Below are 20,626 nucleotides of genomic sequence, written 5' to 3' on the forward strand. Positions count from 1 at the left end.
GTGATTTTGGTCGTAACAAAATTGGGGGCTTGTCCGGGAAGTGAATTTAAAGCCAAAACTTAGAATTTGGAACATTCCGGAATCCAGAATATTGGTACAGACAAAATACCAGTGAGTTGATTGTTCCATTGTATATTGTGTGTAATACATGTGACAATGTCAATCAGTACAATGGATGTTCAGGCATTTGTTCAGAGGACAGATTTGTCCCTCAAAGATTTGCAAAGGTTACGCAAATGTGATTTGACTGCTATTGCACAGCATTTGAATGTAGATGTCCCACAAGGTGTAAGAAAGGCAGAGATTCTTGACTTGGTAGCTGGTCACATGGAGCTCAAAGAAGAAATTGACTCTCCAGATCAAGCTCAAATTTCTGACCAAACACGGCTTGAGCTTGCTAAATTGCAAATGAAGGAGAGAGAAATGGAAATGAAGGAAAGGGAAAAACAAAGAGAAATGGAAATGGAGAAAGAGAAGATGAGATTAGAAATGGAAATGAAGGAAAGGGAAAGAGAAAGAGAAATTGAAATGAAGAAACTTGAAATTGAAGAGAAGAAAATGGAGCAACAAGTGAAATTGCGTGAGATGGAATTGACTCATGCACAGACTGTTGGAAATCGTGAAAGGGCTCCCCCTGAATTTGATTTGGCTAGGAACATTCGATTGGTGCCAAAGTTTGAAGAAAACAGAGTTGATGCATATTTTGTGTCATTTGAGAAGGTGGCTGACAGTTTGAACTGGCCACAGGAATTTTGGCCCATGCTCCTTCAAAGTGTGTTTGTCGGCAAAGCAGCCGATGTGTACTCATCTCTCTCAAAAGAGCAATCACGTGACTATGCTACAGTCAAGAAGGCAGTGTTGAATGCTTATGAGTTGGTGCCAGAGGCATACAGACACAAGTTCAGAAATTCGTACCACAAACCAGGCCAGACACATGTTGAGTTTGCTCGTGAAAAAGAAATGATGTTTGATAGGTGGTACAGATCCTTGAAAGTGGATCAGGATTTTGATAACCTACGTGAGGTTGTTCTTTTGGAAGAATTCAAAAAGAGTGTTGCTTTCAGTGTGCGGTCACATTTGGATGATCACAAAGTGACAAGTTTGCATAAAGCAGCCTTGATGGCTGATGAGTATGAGCTGACCCACAGAAATGACAACAGACCACCTTTCAGGAATTTCTCTGGAAATAAGAGAGACAAAAATCAGTCGAGCAATCCAAAGAATGCTGGTTCTGAAAAAGGCACGAGTTCTGAAACTTCATCGGCACCAAAGCCTCAATCTGACAAAGGGTCCAGTACAAGTGCAAATGTCATCAAATGTTTTCACTGTAACAAGACAGGGCATGTAAAGTCACAGTGTTGGAAGTTGCAAAACAAAACAAAGAAGGACATGGGATTTGTCATGTCAAAAAGTGTCCTACCCGAAAATAGTGTCTCGTTCAGTGAAGCACAGGCCATTGAAAGTCGATCTCCCAAATTCAAAGATAGGACTAAGCAGGTGGATGAGAGCTATCGTAGCTTTTTGTTTTGATGGTGAGGTGACCCCATGTACTTCTGGTGAGGCAGGTAAACCAGTGGTCATCCTGCGGGATACGGGGGCCTCTCAGTCGTTGATGGTGGATGGTGGTATGACTTTTCCACCAGATAGTGCAGTGAATGCAAAAGTCTTGATTCAGACTGTTGATGGCAGTTATATGTCAGTACCACTGTATAGAGTGGATTTGAAGTGTGACCTAGTTTCTGGTCCTGTCACTGTTGGAGTTGTTCCTGAGTTGCCCATGGTAGGCATTGACTTTTTGTTGGGGAATGACTTGGCTGGGGACAAGGTGGTTGCGTCTCCAGTTGTTTCGGATAAACCAGTGGTGGTTGCTGAAACTGAGCAGTTGCAGGAGGAGTTTCCTGGGATTTTCCCAGATTGTGTTGTGACTAGGTCTCAGGCTCGTAGAGCTGTTCAAGATGATGCGGATTCTGTTGATGTGGAGGAGAATTCCGGTGTTTGGTTGGCAGAAACCTTTTTCAAGGATTTGAATGATGGGGTTGCTGTATTAGGCTCCGAGGCTAACAGTGATGGGCTGTTTAGCAAGTCTTCCTTGGTTGAAGCACAGCAGGCAGACTCTGAGTTGAAAGGCTTGTTTCAGACGGCGTGTTCTGAGGCTGAGGCTGAAAAGGTCCCTGAGTGCTATTATGTCAAAGATGGCATTTTGATGAGGAAGTGGAGACCTCCCCATAGGCCAGCTGATGAGGATTGGACGGTGGTCCGTCAAGTTGTTGTCCCTCCTAGTTACCGCGGTGAGATCTTGAGGATTGCTCATGAGTTACCAGTTGGCGGCCATTTAGGCGTCAGAAAGACAAAGGATCGGATCATGAGGCATTTCTATTGGCCAGGGTTGAATGTGGATGTGGCTGAGTTTTGCAAGACTTGTCACACATGTCAAGTGGCTGGTAAACCACAGCATTCAGTGAAGCCGGCGCCATTGATTCCGATACCTGCGTTTGAAGAACCATTCAGTCGGGTTCTAGTTGACTGTGTTGGACCTTTGCCTAGGACTAGGTCAGGTCATAAGTACCTCTTGACAATCATGGATATGTCTACACGGTTTCCAGAGGCTATCCCATTGCGAAATATCACTGCCAAGACTGTGGTAGATGCTCTAGTGCAGTTTTTCACTAGGTATGGGTTGCCCAAGGAAGTGCAGTCTGACCAAGGGTCAAATTTCATGTCAGGCATATTTCAAGAGGTGATGTATCGTTTGGGTGTGAAGCAGCTGAAGTCGTCAGCTTATCATCCCCAATCCCAAGGTGCATTGGAGCGCTACCACCAGACCCTAAAGACAATGATTAGGGCATTTTGTGAGGAGTATCCGGAGGATTGGGATAAGGGCATCTCTTTCCTGCTGTTCGCAACGAGGGACTCCCCAAATGAGTCGACGGGTTTCAGCCCATTTGAGTTGGTGTATGGTCATGAAGTTAGGGGCCCACTGAAGCTCATCAAAGAGAAATTCATGACTGAGGATGATGAGGTCCACCTACTTGACTATGTGTCAAAGTTTCGTGAAAGGCTTTCAAAGGCTTGTGAGGTAGCTAGGGAACACTTGAAAGTGTCACAAGACTCAATGAAGAGAAAGGCAGACAAAAATGCCAAAGCTCGAACCTTCAAACCAGGTGACAAAGTTCTTGTACTGCTGCCCATACAAGGTGAACCACTGAAAGCCAAGTTCAGTGGCCCATACTGTGTCAAAAAGAAACTCAATGATGTGAACTATGTGATCAGTACGCCAGACAGACGAAAAGATCAGAGGGTGTGTCATGTAAACATGCTGAAAGAGTACTATGAGAGAAAGGCTAGTCAGCCGGTAGGCGTAGCTCAGGTGATAGAAGAAGAAGTAGATGAAGAGGGAGAAGCTCAAGATGAGAATGGAAGTGAGCCCTCTAGTGCCAGGTTGTCTAACTCAGGGATGTTAGGGAAAGTAGATGAGGCACTGAACTACCTACCTGAAAATCAGAGGAAAGATGTGACTAGTCTGTTACATGAGTACAAAGAAGTGTGTAAAGACAAACCAGGTTGCACCCCTCTGGCTGTCCATGATGTTGATGTAGGAGATGCTGACCCTATCAAGCAAAACCCTTACAGGTTAAACCCGAGCAAACTGCAAAAAGTAAGGGAAGAGGTTCAATACATGCTAGACAATGACATAATAGAACCGAGTAAAAGCAGTTGGAGCTCCCCAATCGTCATGGTGCCCAAACCGGATGGGTCTCAAAGATTCTGTATAGACTACAGAAAGGTGAATGCCGTGACGAAAACAGATTCTTTCCCCATTCCCAGACTAGAAGACTGCATTGACAGGGTCGGAAATTCTGCATATGTCAGTAAAATAGACCTTCTAAAGGGATACTGGCAAGTGCCCTTGACCGACAAAGCCAGGGAGATTTCTGCCTTTGCTACACCAGATGGCTTGTTCCAATGCAAAGTAATGCCATTCGGCATGAAAAATGCTCCGGCCACCTTCCAACGGCTAACAAACCAAATCATTGCCGGACTTGACAACTGTGTAGTATACATTGATGACATCCTAGTGTATAGTGACACGTGGGAAGAGCACATTACACACTTGCGGCAACTTTTTGATCGACTCAAGGAGGCCGGATTGGTGATTAATCTGGCAAAGAGTGAATTTGCAAAGGCCAAAGTGGTGTATCTCGGGCATGTAGTCGGTCAAGGACAGGTATTGCCAAGAGAAGCCAAGGTAGAAGCTATACTAGGCTTTCCCATTCCCCAATCCAAGAAGGAGTTGCTCAGATTTCTGGGCATGGCTGGTTTCTACAGGAAATTTGTACCGAATTTCAGCACTGTAGTCACCCCCCTAACAAACCTGCTGAAGGGCAAGGCAAAGTACACCTGGACTGATGAGTGTCAAAGAGCCTTCGAGAAACTAAAAGCAGTCCTTGCTAATGAGCCTGTTCTGGCAGCTCCTGACTTCCACAAGCCATTCAAAGTGGCAATCGATGCTAGTGATGTAGGAGTGGGAGCGGTTTTGCTCCAAGAAGATGAAGAAGGCACTGAACGACCGGTTAGCTACTTTTCCAAAAAGTTGAACGCATACCAAAAGAAATACTCAACTATCGAGAAGGAGGCTCTCAGTCTCATCCTTGCCCTCCAGCAATATGAAGTGTACTTGACAAATAGCAAAGGGGAGATCACGGTCTATACTGACCACAACCCCTTGGTCTTTTTAGACCGGTTCAAAATGAAGAACAATAGACTGTTCAGATGGAGCATGATGACGCAGCCATATGCTCTCAAAATCAAACATGTGGCAGGCAAAAATAATGTAATTGCTGACGCTTTGTCAAGAGTGTAACATGAAGAGAGTATCAAAGGTGAAAAGTTTTCACCGCATATCACTTACAGTGTACATTGTATGTGTTTAGCATATCCATTAATGTATGCAAAACAGTTTGACATGATTGTATAAGCTCCGAGAATCCAAGCAATATCAATGTAACTGGTATCCATGAAAAGAGAACATGGAATCAATGCAGCTTTTCAAAAGGCATGTGATAGTATGTGATTATGGTTGTTTGAGTTGGATTTTACCTCACATTCGTTGTAAATAACAATGAGAAATTGTGAAGGTAAAAGAAACCCTTGCTACGGCAAGGCTTTCTTTTTCCCATGGGGGATGGTGTCACAAATGTACACACAAGTAGTTATGTACATGTATCAAGGCTGTATGCATGGTTGTTTAATGTGTATGTACACAGGGTGACCAGATTAATGGAGAACATTCTATATGATATAGATATAGTACATACAGGCTGACCAGATCAGTGGAGAATTTTCTATGTGGTATACAATGTAGCTACAGTACATGTATGCATGTGACAGGAAATATATTATAGCTCACTCAATCTAGAAGGATTTAACCCATTCCAGAAAATTCTAGGAAGTGCTGGCTGAGTGAGGCACTGCCCTTGTAACCCAATGTGATTGGTTGTTAATTTTGGCAATGATGTTATGCACATATTAGGCAGTGAGTCATCCAGGATTCCTGGAATTTGGACTTGCTAGTATGTTCAGGTATGTGGCCCCAGGTTGGAGAAAATTACAGAATGTACTAGAAAGGGGTGAATGGATAGTATATAAGCAGGAGAAATTCTGAGGTAGGCAGAGTACCCAACACCTCTGCTCTGAGAGTTACGTCACTTTTGGCTCTGAAGCGACTTGTTATAGTCAGTCCTGTGTTACCTGCTGACCTGCTATACAACCTGTGTTTGTGGAGATAAGGCCTGGGAGACATTTTGCCTGCAGAGAATTAATTTGCCTACATTGGAGATAGACTCCATATTTTAGTGTCAATGGACATTATTACGGCACAGCTGTGACGGGCTGGATTCCTTGCTGGACATTATAAAGTGAATCCTCATTCAACGCATCAACTGGACGTGGTCGTCATAACGTTTGGATTTTGCACGTTTCGCCGTGGACATACACCTTGTTTATCGTGGAATTTACCCTGGATCTATAACGTGGATTATTGCAACCCGTGCCTCTGGATTTACGTCGGAGGAATCATTCATCGGTGCATCAAGGACCATTCATCCGTGCATCGAACATCGTAGTTAGACATCACCAAGGGACTATATAACATCGTGATTACGATTTGGGCTGTAATGCGTGTAAGTGATTGTATTACTGATTTATAATTGTTTCTCTTGATCATTATTGTACTGATGTGAAAACCGATTACCAGTCTGTACCCACAATATCACTGTTAATAAACCGCCTGAACATTAGTTGATTGTTTCTTTTGTGCGACCATTCTCAGAGTGATTTTGGTCGTAACAAAAGGCATAATTTACCATTTGCAGATGAAACAAAAACCCAACATTAGTGCTTTAAAATAGTTCTAAAATGTGAGGTAGGGATAGAAACAACCACTGTAAAAATTTGAACCCGTATAATCGATGTTAAGTATTGTTGAATACACAAAATGTGAACAATAGTTATAATAAGAATGCTTCCAGACTAAACCGTATACAGTTATGGTTTATTGAGAAAAATGCTGATATCTCCTCATATTTTAGGCTTTATTGCAAAAAGCTTATATGGTAGGATGTTTTGCGATACAACAGACCTACACATATGCATCAAATGTGATATCTTGAACATTTTTGAAATCACTGCTCCCAAAGGTAAACTGGACCTTTAACTCCATATAGAGTGATGTCAGAGAGAAAATGATGGAGGACAATTTTGTGGAAAGTTAATAAATCTCCCAAATTCTGATGGCTGTTGTAAATTCTTGGATGTTGTCTCAAACTTAATGACTTGTCATACATGTACAGTCTATAATGTATAGGGCTCGGCATTAGCAGTGGTCCAGTGGCCCAGGGCCACCAAAATTCACTGTCAGGCCACCAAATTTTTCTTTTGGTGGTCTGATTGGCACTTAAAGGGATGATACAGTATTAGTGGAGATGAGAATTGGGCTTTTAACTTTTTGCGAGATACCAAGAAAACACTTATGATAGAGTACAGAACATACCATTTTAAGAGGAATTCAAAGATTATTTGGTGAAAATCGGGTTTGGAATGACTGAGACATCCAAAAACAAAGTAAAACAAAGCGATCGTAATAAAGTGTGGGTCCCACACTTTATTAGAATCGCCCTTTTTTGGATATCTCAGCCATTTCAGAACCAATTTTCATGAAATAAACGTTGAATTCCTCATAGAATTACATGCTCTCTCATATTTTATAAGAGGCTTCTCATTATCTAACCAAAAAATGTTAGAAACCTGAAATTGGGTCTCAACCAAAACTATACTATCCCTTTAAGATTTAAAATGGATTGTTAATATTCCCATTTATTTCGGGCCACCACATTTCTATTTCAGGCTATCAAAATTAGTGGCCCAAACCAGCCACCAGAGAGTAAAGTTAGTGTCGCGCCCTGATGTACAATGTTATGCCCTGTGATGATGTCTAAAAAACCACTACAAACTATCACGAGGAAGCATTTTTCTGAATAAGCTTTTCATTTATCCCAATGAAGCAAATCATAAAGAAATTATGACAATGCACACATTGAGGATTTCCATAAATAAGTCATTTCAGAACCCATGTATATTCTAGTCATCAAATAACTCAGACAGGGTGGGTTGGGTGGAATGTGATTAGCATGGGGGGGGAAAAAATAATCCATACAATCCAGTCCCACATACCTACATTATGCAGTCATTCAATTCACATAGGGCATTGCCCATCAAGTCATCCAACACTAAAATGCCAAAATATTCTTCATATTCATACGCTAGAAATCCATCTATTTCACTTTAGATGAATATGAAGTGAAGTTTCTCCAAGAAAATATCTTGTAACATTTTAGTTACGAAAGTAATTGCATCATACAATTGGGTCACTCATACAAAATTGCTCCTCAGAACAGGTCTACAATTTACCTTTAATTCATGAAAAGAAGCCCTCATATAAAGTATAGGCCTATATATATCAAGAATTTGAGCAAACTTTGTACACTTTGGGGTATGAGAAAAGGGTTTCATACATGATCTCAACAAAGATGTTGCAAGTCTATACCACTACCACTGGCTGCACGTTTGTGAACAGGGTTAATGGCATATCACAGTGGAAGTGTTCAAGGGGTTAAAGCTCGTGGAAAAGAGTACGTCCTCCACTTCTTGACCCCTGAGTAAACTCCTCACCTCAAAAACCCAATAAATGTGACATCATCGTCAGGAATGTAGCATAAATCACTTCTTCTTTTTTTTTTTTTTTTCTCTCTCTCTCTCTCTCTCTCTTTCCATCTCTCTTCCTCTCTGGCCCTTTCAATTCTGTCCACAGAACAGAGCTGAGGCTGAGGAAAAGTAGATGGAGAGAAAAGAAAATTGCACTTTTCTTGGTGATGAATACCAGCTGTTTCTGGAGAAAGTATGATACCCCTCCTACCCTTTTTTGCTGCAGTATTACCCTCCTTGGCAATGTAGATATTCCTTATTCTTGAAGACACTTTATTTGAGAGAGAAAGAGAGAGATTATGAATATTGTCTACCACACACACCTGTACAGTAACACAGTAGGTCCTATATCCATCTTGTTCAATAATCTAAAAAATTCAGGACTATTAAAAGACCATTTTCATGTCACCAAAACAGTGACAGACAGTTTTTAAGGGCCACACCCGTCAGCTGTTTCATCTTAGGGACTGCATCAATTTGTCTGGAAACCTACAGGGTAGGTTACTGTGGGACACATTTTCACTTGGAATGTCTCCTACATCATCTAAGCTCTACCAACACCACCAAAGAAAAAAAAATAAAGGATTTTGATAACAAATTCAGATTTTGTTCCACATAGTAATGGGGAAACTTACCAACAAAGCTCCTGTTTCCAAAAATACTCCTGTTTCTTTATGACTTCATCATTTATTTTGGTGGGCTAAGACTAGCCAGCCCTGATGAATTATGCAATACTATCTTAAAGTTGAGCATCTTTTCTTTCAAAAGTTGACTGTAACCAAAAATCTTAACTGGTTTGACTTTAAAATACGTAACAGTACTAACATTTAGGGGGAAAGGCATTGGGCCATATATGGGGCAGATGAATGTGACAGAATTCTGAAACGCTTGCGGACTGCCATTTTGTTTCTGCATTTGCCTGTAGATCCAATGAAGTTGTAAATACATTACTACACTTCATGAAGAAATTCATTACTTCTCTATCATGCTTCCCACCACTGACAAAAAAACAACAACAACAAACAAACAAACACTACTGCCACTGCACTCATACACACTGGGGAAAAAAAAAGGGATGCCTGCCTGTGCGATGTTTGCAAAATCGCCCCTCGATTAACCATTCATGTGGTACATCTTGCACTACATACATATTTATATGTGTGTATCGTGTCACTTTAGGTCTTAATTAGGTCAATAATAGACAAGCGTGCCCACGTTCCACCCAGTGCTCACACATCTTCCACCAGCCCTTCTCGAAATGGTAAAGACCAGATCGAAGACATTCGGCCTAATTTTTCGGTGTCATAAAATGTCAAAGGTGTACTGGCAAAACCTACGGCTGTGATGATCTGTGTTGTAGGGGGTGTGCATGTTGTCTCTTTCTCTTCATCGCTATTGCCCCCCTCCCCCCCCCCATATCCCCCTTCATATCCCACCCCCCCCCCCCTTTCTCCCTTCTCTCTGTATTCATTTCATGGCCTAGATTCAGAGACTATAAACCCCTGGAAGTTAAAGAGGTAAATCCAATAAAGTATTTATGTACATGATCCCCTAAATGAATAGAACGTCTGACTGCCCATCTTTCTAGCCTCATTCAAGCCTCTGTGAATGAATCATTTATCACTTCACACTGAGCCAACACAGTGTGGCCCGCATTATTTCTTCACATAGCACTCCCAAAAGGGATGTGGGAATGTCAATGAAGTCAATAACACAGATCAGCATCCATATATTTTTTATGAAAAAGACATTAAATACTTTATCTACAAAGCTGTTTTTCTAAAATCTGTCTCTTCCAGAAAGATGATGATGCTCACAACGATGCTACCAACTTTGACAGACATTTTCAGGAATGAAATACTCCAGAAAAGAAAAAGAAATCACTTGGAGAAAGACTAGAAGCAATGTGATCAATCATCCCTAAAGAAAATGAGTAATGAAATTTGGAAATTCAATAATGTGAGATGCCTGGCTAGGCAAGGCCCCGATTATGGTGTCAATACACCCTGCGGCAAAAGTTTGCAGCCACACCACAAGCGTGATTCTCCTTTTCAGTTTACCTTGTGTTATTTCATGTCTTTCATCTAAATATTGACAAACCATACTGAGATAATATGCAAAAGTCTTGAAAAGAGCTACCAAAAGTTTCTGTGGACTTCATTCACACACCTTGGGTTTCATATCTCTCCCATTACTGATTTCATACTGCTTTATTTTTTTTTTCCTTCGATTGATCATATCCAGTAAGCATTCAGGCTCAAAGAGTCATTAATATCAAAGAAAACTTACACCTGTCATTTATCAAGACTGTCATTTGAATCAATGGTCTCAATTTTTTCGAAGATTCCTTTTCCTCTGTCGGTTCATCGCAAGTTTCATTTCAATTCTGAGAGCTGAGAGACAGTTCATTCTCTCCTTGTAATATAGATCGGCAAATGGGACAAAGTTGGTACGTTGCTAGAATGAGCGGAACAACTCCAGTTTGGGTGTTTGTTTTCATTATGATATTCTGTTTTTGGCTTTTGTTTTGTTTTGTATTTTTATTCGTTTAAGTTGAGGTCCTTGAAGGGTTGAATTCTTCCCCATCTTTTTTCCTTACCAATACAGGGCTGGACACTATTTTTTTTTTTTTTTTCTGGGGCCCCGGAAAAGGTATAGTGTGGTGGTCTGAAACAAAACCAAATGTAACAATCTATTTTGAATCTTCATATAGATGCCCAATGGCATTACCAAAGGAGAGCTTTTGTTTCTTTGTTTTCATATGGTGGCCTACCATCAATTTTTAGTGGCCCCAGGCTGCCATTCCTTTCTACATTATCCACACCTCTTTTTCTTTTATTGTTTTCTTTTCCTTGCAGTTTACAGAGAAAAATATGACTGACTTCATGAAGGTGCAACAGTCACGATAACCTGATGAATATTTCATGCAGCGCAGCAGAAAGCACTCGCACATGGTGCACCTCTCCAAGATGTTATGGCCATGCATGGAGTGGTTGGTGGTAGGGGTCGGAATTAGCATTTCTGCCTTTACAAGTATCCTGCACAACCATTACTACCAACAAGGCATTACAAATATCAGGGGGGTGTTTCATAAAGCTGTTTGTAAAGTTACGAACAACTTACGAGAGACTGGTGATAAGTACTTGTGCTGAATTATGGAAATTCTGATAAGTATAATGTATAGCACATCAGAACTGATCACCAGTCGCTCATAAGTTGTTCGTAACTTTACGAACAGCTTTATGAAACAGGGCCCACATGTTCATATTGGTGTTTGTTTACCTCATCAGTTTAATATTTATAAGAGAGTGTTGTTCCAAATTATGAGTTCCAGCTATAGGTATGTAAAAGCTGTACATGTACATAGTAATATTCCAAACAACATAAGTCACACACATCACTGTAACTAAATATAAAAGGTTTACAATTCTTTTAATCTTTCATCTTGAACACAATACATGACTTCAATTTCATTATCAATTTTTAAGCTAGTAATTCTATAATACCACAGTTCAACATGCAATATACTCTTTTATCAAAGAAAACATGCCATGAGTAAAACCCATTGTTTGTTTGCCCATTTGTTTTTGGATTTTTCCCCAGAAAACATTATTAGCAGAAATATAGAAATGAACGGACCAAGAACTTGACATTGTGAATGAACATTACACAATTACTATCCAAACTTAAACACATAAAACAGAGTAATTTAAAGAGTTCAAATATCATGAGGATTATAAGTACGCAAATTACCATGTTTACACTGATAGAAATTATCTAAAATCTGTAATTGAAGTACAAACATTCATCATAAGTCACATCCATCATAGACTATTAATTCTGTTAAAAATTATTTTCATTTCCATGGTCGTCCATCAGAATACAGTAAAAGAGACAAATATGCCTTTGTGCACAAACTTTTTTATTCACAGGTGGTGTACATGTATTCTCCCTGCTAATTAATCCTGTTACATTTGTATTATCTTTAATAGCATTTGAGGAAGTTCCTGCTATTAAAATCAAAACTTCTGTTGAATATTTTCCATTCTTCTCTCTCATTAAAAAGATCAAAACTGCAATTTTTAAATAAGCCATCATTTCCACACTGGACATATATCATGCAAATTTCTGTTGGGAATTACCCTTTCCTGTCAGTCTGATCATATTCCAGGAAGATGTCACATTTCGGCAACAAAAATTGCAAGGCAAAATTGAAACTGCAGCAGGACAAACAAATAATGCACCGCTGCTGCTGAAGCGTAACCCACCACCACCACAATCGGTACCTCAAGAGGAATGTACATTGTATTCACAACGAAAGACTTGCAAACACCCAACATACTTGCGTAGGCTAAATTTTGAACCCCCAAATTCTCAGAAGCCTGTTTATACCGGCTTCATACGTCACCCAGTTCACGCAAACGATGACTTTTCGGTAAACTTGGGTTTCCGCGGGGGAGTCGACTGAGGTAAGGTGGGCAGGGAAGAATCATCAGTGTCATCCTTTACGGTGAATTCCCGTCGGCAAACGGGGGAAATCTTCCAATCAATGATTGAATCTGTAATCTCCCAAGTTTGTACTTGAGACGACGGGACGAAAAATTAATTCACACTCCTGGTCCTCAGACGGGGAGATGGCATTCCAATCCATCAAAACCTTCTCAAAATATCTGGGAGAGGTTGCTGCAGTTCTTGCGCCAAAACTACCTTTAAGAAAAAGTCAGCTAACACTAAGGAGGGTCTCAATCTAACAGACACAATAATTTCTCATGACACTGCTTCACAAATTTCTTGGTAAATTGTCACAAAAATTTGCCATGTAGTAGAGTCAATATCTACTGACAAAAAGTATAAATGAAAACAAATTAATTTACCACAAGCATGGCCAACATGTCTGAGCATGAAGTTGAACAACCTTTGGTGAGATCTGTTTTTGTATTGTTTTTTCCATCCGTGGCAACAAAATTTGTGTGACTCAATTCAAGACAGAATCTGAAAGAAAGTATCGGAAGTGGATGCAGACGCAGAGACATACAGCAATCAGATGTTTACTGTTAAAATGCATGTACTTGCAAAGCTGCCCATTTTTCTTTGCCATTCTTCAAGCACCCAAGTGACTCTGGCAACCACCGTAATAAAGGTCAATGACACTCAAAACCTGTTTTTATTATGCTGTATAGAGCGTTTCAGAGGTACAGCAATGTTCAGTCTTTTTCCAAATCTGAAAAGTGCAGTTGGGTGCGCTGTAGCTACTTGTACATGCACCACGTACGTCGGTCAGAAGTGAAGGTAAACCTCAAACAAATCTTTCATGTAAGTTAGGCAGCTTTCGCTACGCATTTGTCATCATGCATAATTAATAAAGGTTTTCATCCAGTCTTTAAACACTGAAGCTGCGTTTATCATCCTTCCTAAAGTTGAAACGACTTTCCATACCCACTATCAAAAGTCGTTTCCAAAGCCCTTTACAAACGCCTTCCAAACTAAAGTTGCATTTATCAACTTATCACCAACACGAAAACTGACCATGTCACTGTGCAGCTCCATTGCACCATTTGACTCGAGGAGAAGGGGTCACATCATATAGTGCAGTACAAAGCTGTTTTGAAATGGCTTTGCATTTATCTCGCTTCTAGAAACTAGTTCTGGCTGAAAGCTGCTTCGGAAAGCACAAATTTGTGGTTTTCAAAAAGGCTTTCCAAACCCCATACTCAAAACAGCTTTGCATTTTAACATCTCTAAAAGTTCCCTGAAAGCCATTTGAAAACCTGTTTTTGCACACACAAAAAAAACAGAAAAAAAAAGAAAAGAGTTGATAAATGCACCCCGAGATGTACAGGCCAACAGTACGAGTAACACCTCCATTACGTGTTGTATGTTAATGGGAAGATATCTCAATGTGAGGAAAAGAATTTAGTGAAATAACACACTAACACATCAAGTTTTACTTCAGGGTTATTTTTCTTCTTTTTTGCATTGTAAATAAAAAAGCAGTCTTGAACGAGCATTGCTCCACACACACACACACACACACACACAATAAAATAAACAAACAAAAAAATGCATGCAATTCAAAAAACGTTCAATTACCCTCAAATCTCATTTTTCCCTTTTGCATAGAAAAAAAAAAAGCTGAAAGGGGCTGTATGTGATGTCTCAATGAGGAATAATTTGTGCAATATAAAATTGTTTTGAGTGATGTTTTGTACGTCAACTGGCCAACTCAAAACATGGTGGTATTTTTATAGGCCTGAAGTTCACTGTTAAGGAGACATGAAATAAAGGAATCTAAACATTCCTTTCCCAATTTCAAAATGCAACTTATCACCCAGTGACTCACGATATCAAAAATATCCTTGCATACACTCACAGCTGAAAAGGGTGAGTTTTGTAATTTGCTCTTGAAAACAAAAACACTTTCTCTAGGTGACAGCTAGAGACCAAAATGTTTTCTCTCTTTTATTTTCTTTTCATATGTGACTCATAACTAAAGTGTACCTGTTTCTTTATTCCCCCGCGAAGCTTGGCTAGATCATAGATCAACCCGTCCCCATAGGGGGTAGCTGACAATCCTTATTAAGTCTTGCCTGTCACAATAAAACTACAGTTTGCACACATTTCCAGTTTTCCACTGGGCTTCTGGGCTTGTGATTCAATTTCCTCACAAACCAAAAGCGAGAGCCGAATTCTTTTCAAAGATTCCTTCTCTCCCCCCACCCCCCCCCCCCCACTAACTTTCAGGCGGAGCAAACGAAAAGCCTTCCATTGGAGATTGAGTGGCTGTTTTACAAGTTGTCAGCCCTCGGTTCTAGCAAATGAATCTTTACATGCTGCCCCTTGCATAAATTGTTGTTGTTGTTGTTGTTTTGGGGGGAAAATAATAAATGGGGACTGACTGAATAAAAATCAGCCCCGCCGATACTTATATCAATTCAAGTGATGTTAATAAAGCAGATCTAATGTTTATATTATTGCATAAACTGCCATCCTAGGATATACTGTAGCCTATAACAACCTTTAAACAGACAGATAACACCTTCCTGGCTACAGGTAAGGTGGACTACTACAGGGTGCGACAAAAGCGCTTGCCCGATTGCCCCGGGCAAGTGAAAATCAAAGTCGGGCGAGCATTTTGGAACAAGAGGGGGGAAATGCTTGCCCGAATCGGGTAAGCAAATAATTTTGAAGTCACCCTTTTCTCTCCAACAAACCCATGAAATCACGCATACGCAAACCCAAAACTAACATCTGTTTAGCAATGTCACAGTTTCAACAACTGTCATAACACTTACTTGAAGAAGCCCTATTGGTTGCATTGCGATGCAACACCATCACTTATCGCTATCGAAGAAAGTTTGTTTGTATTCCAATACAACATGTGCCTAGTACTTTAGCAGTATTAAGTCATGAAAGTAGCAGCAGCAGAAGAAACTGTCCGTCATTTTCTGCTCGCGGTCAAGCAGCGAGCAGGTCAGTCGAGTGGTGACTCGCTGTGCGTGCTCCAAGTGTACTGTATGATAGAGCATAGTGCGTGCACTAATTCAGTTAAAAACAAATCAATAATGGTCAGTCAAGAGTCTCTCATAAGACTTTCATGAAATGGACTCCTGGATTCAAAGTTTTTAATGTAGTCAGCGGAAAAAGACGCACCCGGACTACTAATTACTGCATTCAGGGGGGAAAATAACTAGGAACCTTCCGAAATTTAGTTAATCTGCCTGTTACACACAGTGTGCCCCCATCCTACGGTACAGGTGGCGTACTCACCATTGCGGCTAACATCCAGCTCCATAAGGTGCATGAAGTTGCCGATCTCGGCCGGAAGTCGTCCCAGCTCATTGTCGCTGAGTCCCAGAATGCGGAGATTTGTCAGGCGGAAAAAGTGCTGCATTACAAAACAGAGCATGAGAGAACAAATCTTCATTAGAATCATTTATATTAAGCATTGTTGATACTGCTTCCAGCAGTTCAAACTACACTATACATTGCTTCAGTGACACATTTTTTGCTCCTGCAACAATTGCTCCGGTCTTATTTTCTCCTAGGAGTCAGGGTAGGGTTACGATAGAGTTCTAGGTTCAGTTTGATTCGAGGATTATGGTTATGTCTGTGGGTAAAATTTATGTTTGGCTTTGAATAGCATGCAGATATTTCATGGGAGCAGTATTGTAGCAGGAGCAAATGTCATGGAACACTTCATATGTAATGTATCCCAATACCAATATTCCTTCCACAGCAAAGTCTGCAAAATGCATGATACACTGTATGAGTGAGAAAGATGACCTTCTTTGGTTAACATCATATTGCGGGGCATGTTTTTTATCACGAGAGCAAGGGATTACGATTCATAACAGAATCAATTCAAGGCATGTTCAGATCTATCAGAAATGATCACTCGGGACAAAACAAAACAAAAATGTTACAGTTCAATAAACATGTAATTCAAATTCAGATTTGATTTTAAAAAACAAAGAAGCCCCCCTCCCCCCCAAGAAAAGAAGATTAATAAACAAATAAATGAATAAAATAGATGGGAAAAGATTCTCCTTTACATTAAATTTATATATACTCTGATAAAATATCCTAAACTGCTATGATTATAACAAAAAGAATGAAATAATAGTTTTAATAGAAATGATAATGCAAACATAAGAAAACTGACCAGAAACGAATATAATTTATTAGTGGAAAAATTCAACATCTTTGTCATTTAACATACAGAAACTTATGAGTGCTTTAATATAATGTAGACTGTACATATGTAGCCATTATCAATTCAAAAAAGATAGAAGTATATAAAAAACAATAACAAGGAAAAACCTAGAAGAATAACAGCAATAACACTCATAATGACAGCTATTTAATAAGCAATGCAATTCCGAAGGATATATGGGTATAAAGCTCACTGACACTGTACAGCACTAAATCTCTTGGGTTTCCACCTCCATGATTTGATTTAATACCTCTATTGGGTGACACACAGTCACTCCAAATAAATGTATTTTCCTATCACATGGATGCAGAGTATATAGTCAATTACAATGTTCCTCCCATGGACGAAAATAAGCCCAGTCCACTGTACTGATTGGAAGTGGATGAAGTTACCGGATCGAGATTAGGCTACAAGGGCCTATTATTGTATGATCAAATTAGGGAGAATATTCCCCGCTTACCGTAAACACTAGATTCAAAATCCCCCTTCAGTTCAGGTTTCTCATGAAAACAGACATTTTATTCTGAATTGCTCATCAGCTCATTTTCTTTTCTCCCCCCCCCCCCCCATAGTACGAAATAGATTTGAGTAGTCTAAATATAATATTTCCACAACGATTAAAGACACTCATAAAACGTCACGTTTGGGGGAAAATCAGTTGGTAAGATGAGACGTATGATGGGTGCGGAGACAGCAAAAAAATGCTGAATCATTTCTGCCACATAATTATGTCTCATGTGCACAGAGCTAGTGTGCATTCTGAACACAGGCCTCGGGTGTACTGTGTGCGTGTCAATCTTGATGAAATCTGCACGCAGTTGCAGTCATATTTCCCATCACTTTAAATAGATTGCGCCAAACTATACGCATTAAGTGTACATGAAACCAGTAATTTCAGCCTCATGTTTATGCGCCTTAAATACCGACAGACTGCTTTACTGCTGATAAGTTTTAAATTTGATAGTTTTGTCTCATATTAAGGAGATATGACTTAATCAGTGCATTCCGTACAAATCTAATCCAACAAGCATACCCCAAATCATACATAATGTACATTACAAGGTGAAGTTCTATCAAATAGCAAATGGGCATTAAGCAAGGCTTACACGCCTGTTTGGCCTTTGCACCAGAAATTGCCAAATTGATATGAATCGTTGCATCAAATTAGTCTGAATACACTGGGACGCAAACATGTTTATGCCACCAGTGTCACTATCAACTGATCATGATGAAAATAAATTCTGTCTGCTTTCATTTTCCATACTGTAAAAGATGGCTTGACAGCCCATATTAAGCCGCACTACAGTAATGTAGTTGGTCTAATGGAATGTCCTGTTACACAGATTGTGGGGGGCAGATATTTTGCAATCTACAAATTGCTTCCCTATTAACATGGTATATATAAGGAGCACATCATATAAATGCTGATCATGGGAAGATTGTGCCAATGTAAGGTTGTATAGTACTTAGTATATCTTTGCATACGTACAGTATGAGAGTATACACTGTAGATGATTATATAATACAAAAGTTTTCCTAACTTTAGCACTGATAGCAATGGCTTTTTTATAGTGCACATCAAAGAGGCAAAATGATTGCTTCTTAATATCAGTATTTTCATTCCAGATACGGTGAAGCAGATTGAGAATGATTTATTCATTATAAGATTGATTTCATTCAATTGTCTTTTAGGAGGCGGTACCTCTCTTTAAACAGAGTCTAAATATTACAACGTAGATTATGGCATGTTTTGGAAGCTTCTATTAAGCAACTGTACTCATGAAGAAACATTACCATTAGAATACAAATTATATAAATTTATTGAAGTATATTTTTCTGACTTTTATACAAAAAAAAAAAGGATTTCAATCAAAGTCTGAAGAATGTCAGGAAGAAAAGAGCATACATGGGATGTGGGTTGGTACAGTAGGTGGGTGTGTGGGTTGTGAGCTATTTGTTGAGCCAAAAGTCTTTTTTAGATCCTATCATTATAATCATGCAATTGTCACACTTCGAGGCCACTACCCTATTTACAATCAAACACGTCGGGGGAAACAATCAAACACGCCGGGGGGAAATATTCAAGCATTTCATTCGGTTCTCAATTGATCATCACCCCCACAAAATCAAAGGAAATATACAATTATTGTACAGAGAAACTTTCAAATACATATCAAAAGCTACTTTTCTTTCGCAACATCATGAAACAAGATACCATGCAGCATGTGCAGAGGTAATGTCTACATAGCGGGGTGCACATTATAGTAAAAGTGTTTTGCTCAAATATCTATGCTACAGCGTGAGCAAATTCTGTTTCTTTATTGTGGGTTTACAGATCAATTATACAATACATGTGTGTAAATTATGATACTGTTCATATTTTGAACAATGTTCAGGAGCTGCAGCATGTTCCTTTTTATAATGTGTATAACAACTTTAAGCCACTTGTCAACACAATTAGGAAGAAAACAAGGATTTGGGTCATAAACTACATGTATAACAACAAAGTAAAATGATAATGAAGACGGGGGGACTAAAATCAATATCTGCAGAATCAAATACTCAAGCAAAATATGACTCGGTAAACAAGCAGCTACACGTAGCTCACTGTGATTCAACCCTTTAAAGTTCAAATTACTTATCCCCGACATTCCCCCAGATAAGATTGAAATTTCACAGTCGACCTGTTCTGGGCGGGGAATGTGCAGGTGTGCGCCATGGGCCGCAGGAGCAAATCAAGACAAACTCACGTCACACGAAACAACAATCTGAACTTCTTGGAGGGCACGGTGATCTCCCAACAGGGAAATCAAGCTGTGGGACTGTATTGATGCAATTATGGGATCTCTCTTAAAGGGAAGTGAAGTGGTAATAATAAGAGACTGCCTAACCTCATAATTACATAATTTGTAACAATTTCCTGAGGATTCACAACAAAAATTAACAAAATGAAATCAATAATCTCACCAAGTATTATAATGAGTTAAATACATTGTACACGTACAATGTAGAGTACTGTCAATATTACAGTTATTGTACAAGTGCAATGTCAACAAAATAAGTACTGTATTTACACGCACATAGCTTTCGATGTCAATTTACACATTACAAGCAATGCGAAACAGAAACTTTCACATCATATATTTTTCATACAATACACACATATTATGCGAACAATGTTGGCATTTCTCTTCTCCTACAAATGATCACTTAATAAGCAATCTGATGAATATGTTTTTTAATTCAAAACTCCCATATCATGTATAAAGAAAAATAACAATTTTGCAAAGCAACCATTGCTACGTCGCTGTAGACAGTCACAAGACGAGCATGCTTGCCCATGTGGTACTATCACCATGATCATCAATTGATAGTCTGATCGAAGATCGTTATTCCTGCTTTTCGTCACCATTGGCAACCCGACTGTACTGTGATGTCGATAACATTGAAATGTGGCGGTCTTGAAAGGGTTAACACAAGCACATAAATGCTTTAAATCTCATCACACTGCCGTATCAGGTTATCAAGACATTTCGTTCCCCAGCATGGCAGAGTTTAACAGAGGGAGAAGCATAGCCTCAGCTTCCAGACCTTCACTACTATTTATTTCATGATCTCCGACAATGTACAAACTACTTTATACGCCATACATGT

At 39.6% G+C, this 20,626-nt stretch overlaps 1 protein-coding gene across 1 annotated transcript in view; it reads right to left on the bottom strand.

Annotated features, from left to right (window-relative positions):
• The window catches only part of LOC140239930 (uncharacterized), a 173,876-nt gene that overhangs the window by 131,317 nt on the left and 21,933 nt on the right, over positions 1-20,626 (bottom strand). Inside the window, exon 2 of the mRNA XM_072319748.1 lies at positions 16,027-16,144. Coding sequence (XP_072175849.1) covers positions 16,027-16,144 — 118 coding nt within the window. The remainder of the gene's footprint in view (positions 1-16,026; positions 16,145-20,626) is intronic.

The sequence above is a fragment of the Diadema setosum genome, chromosome 16 (genome assembly GCF_964275005.1).
Source record: "Diadema setosum chromosome 16, eeDiaSeto1, whole genome shotgun sequence".
Taxonomy (NCBI): domain Eukaryota; kingdom Metazoa; phylum Echinodermata; class Echinoidea; order Diadematoida; family Diadematidae; genus Diadema; species Diadema setosum.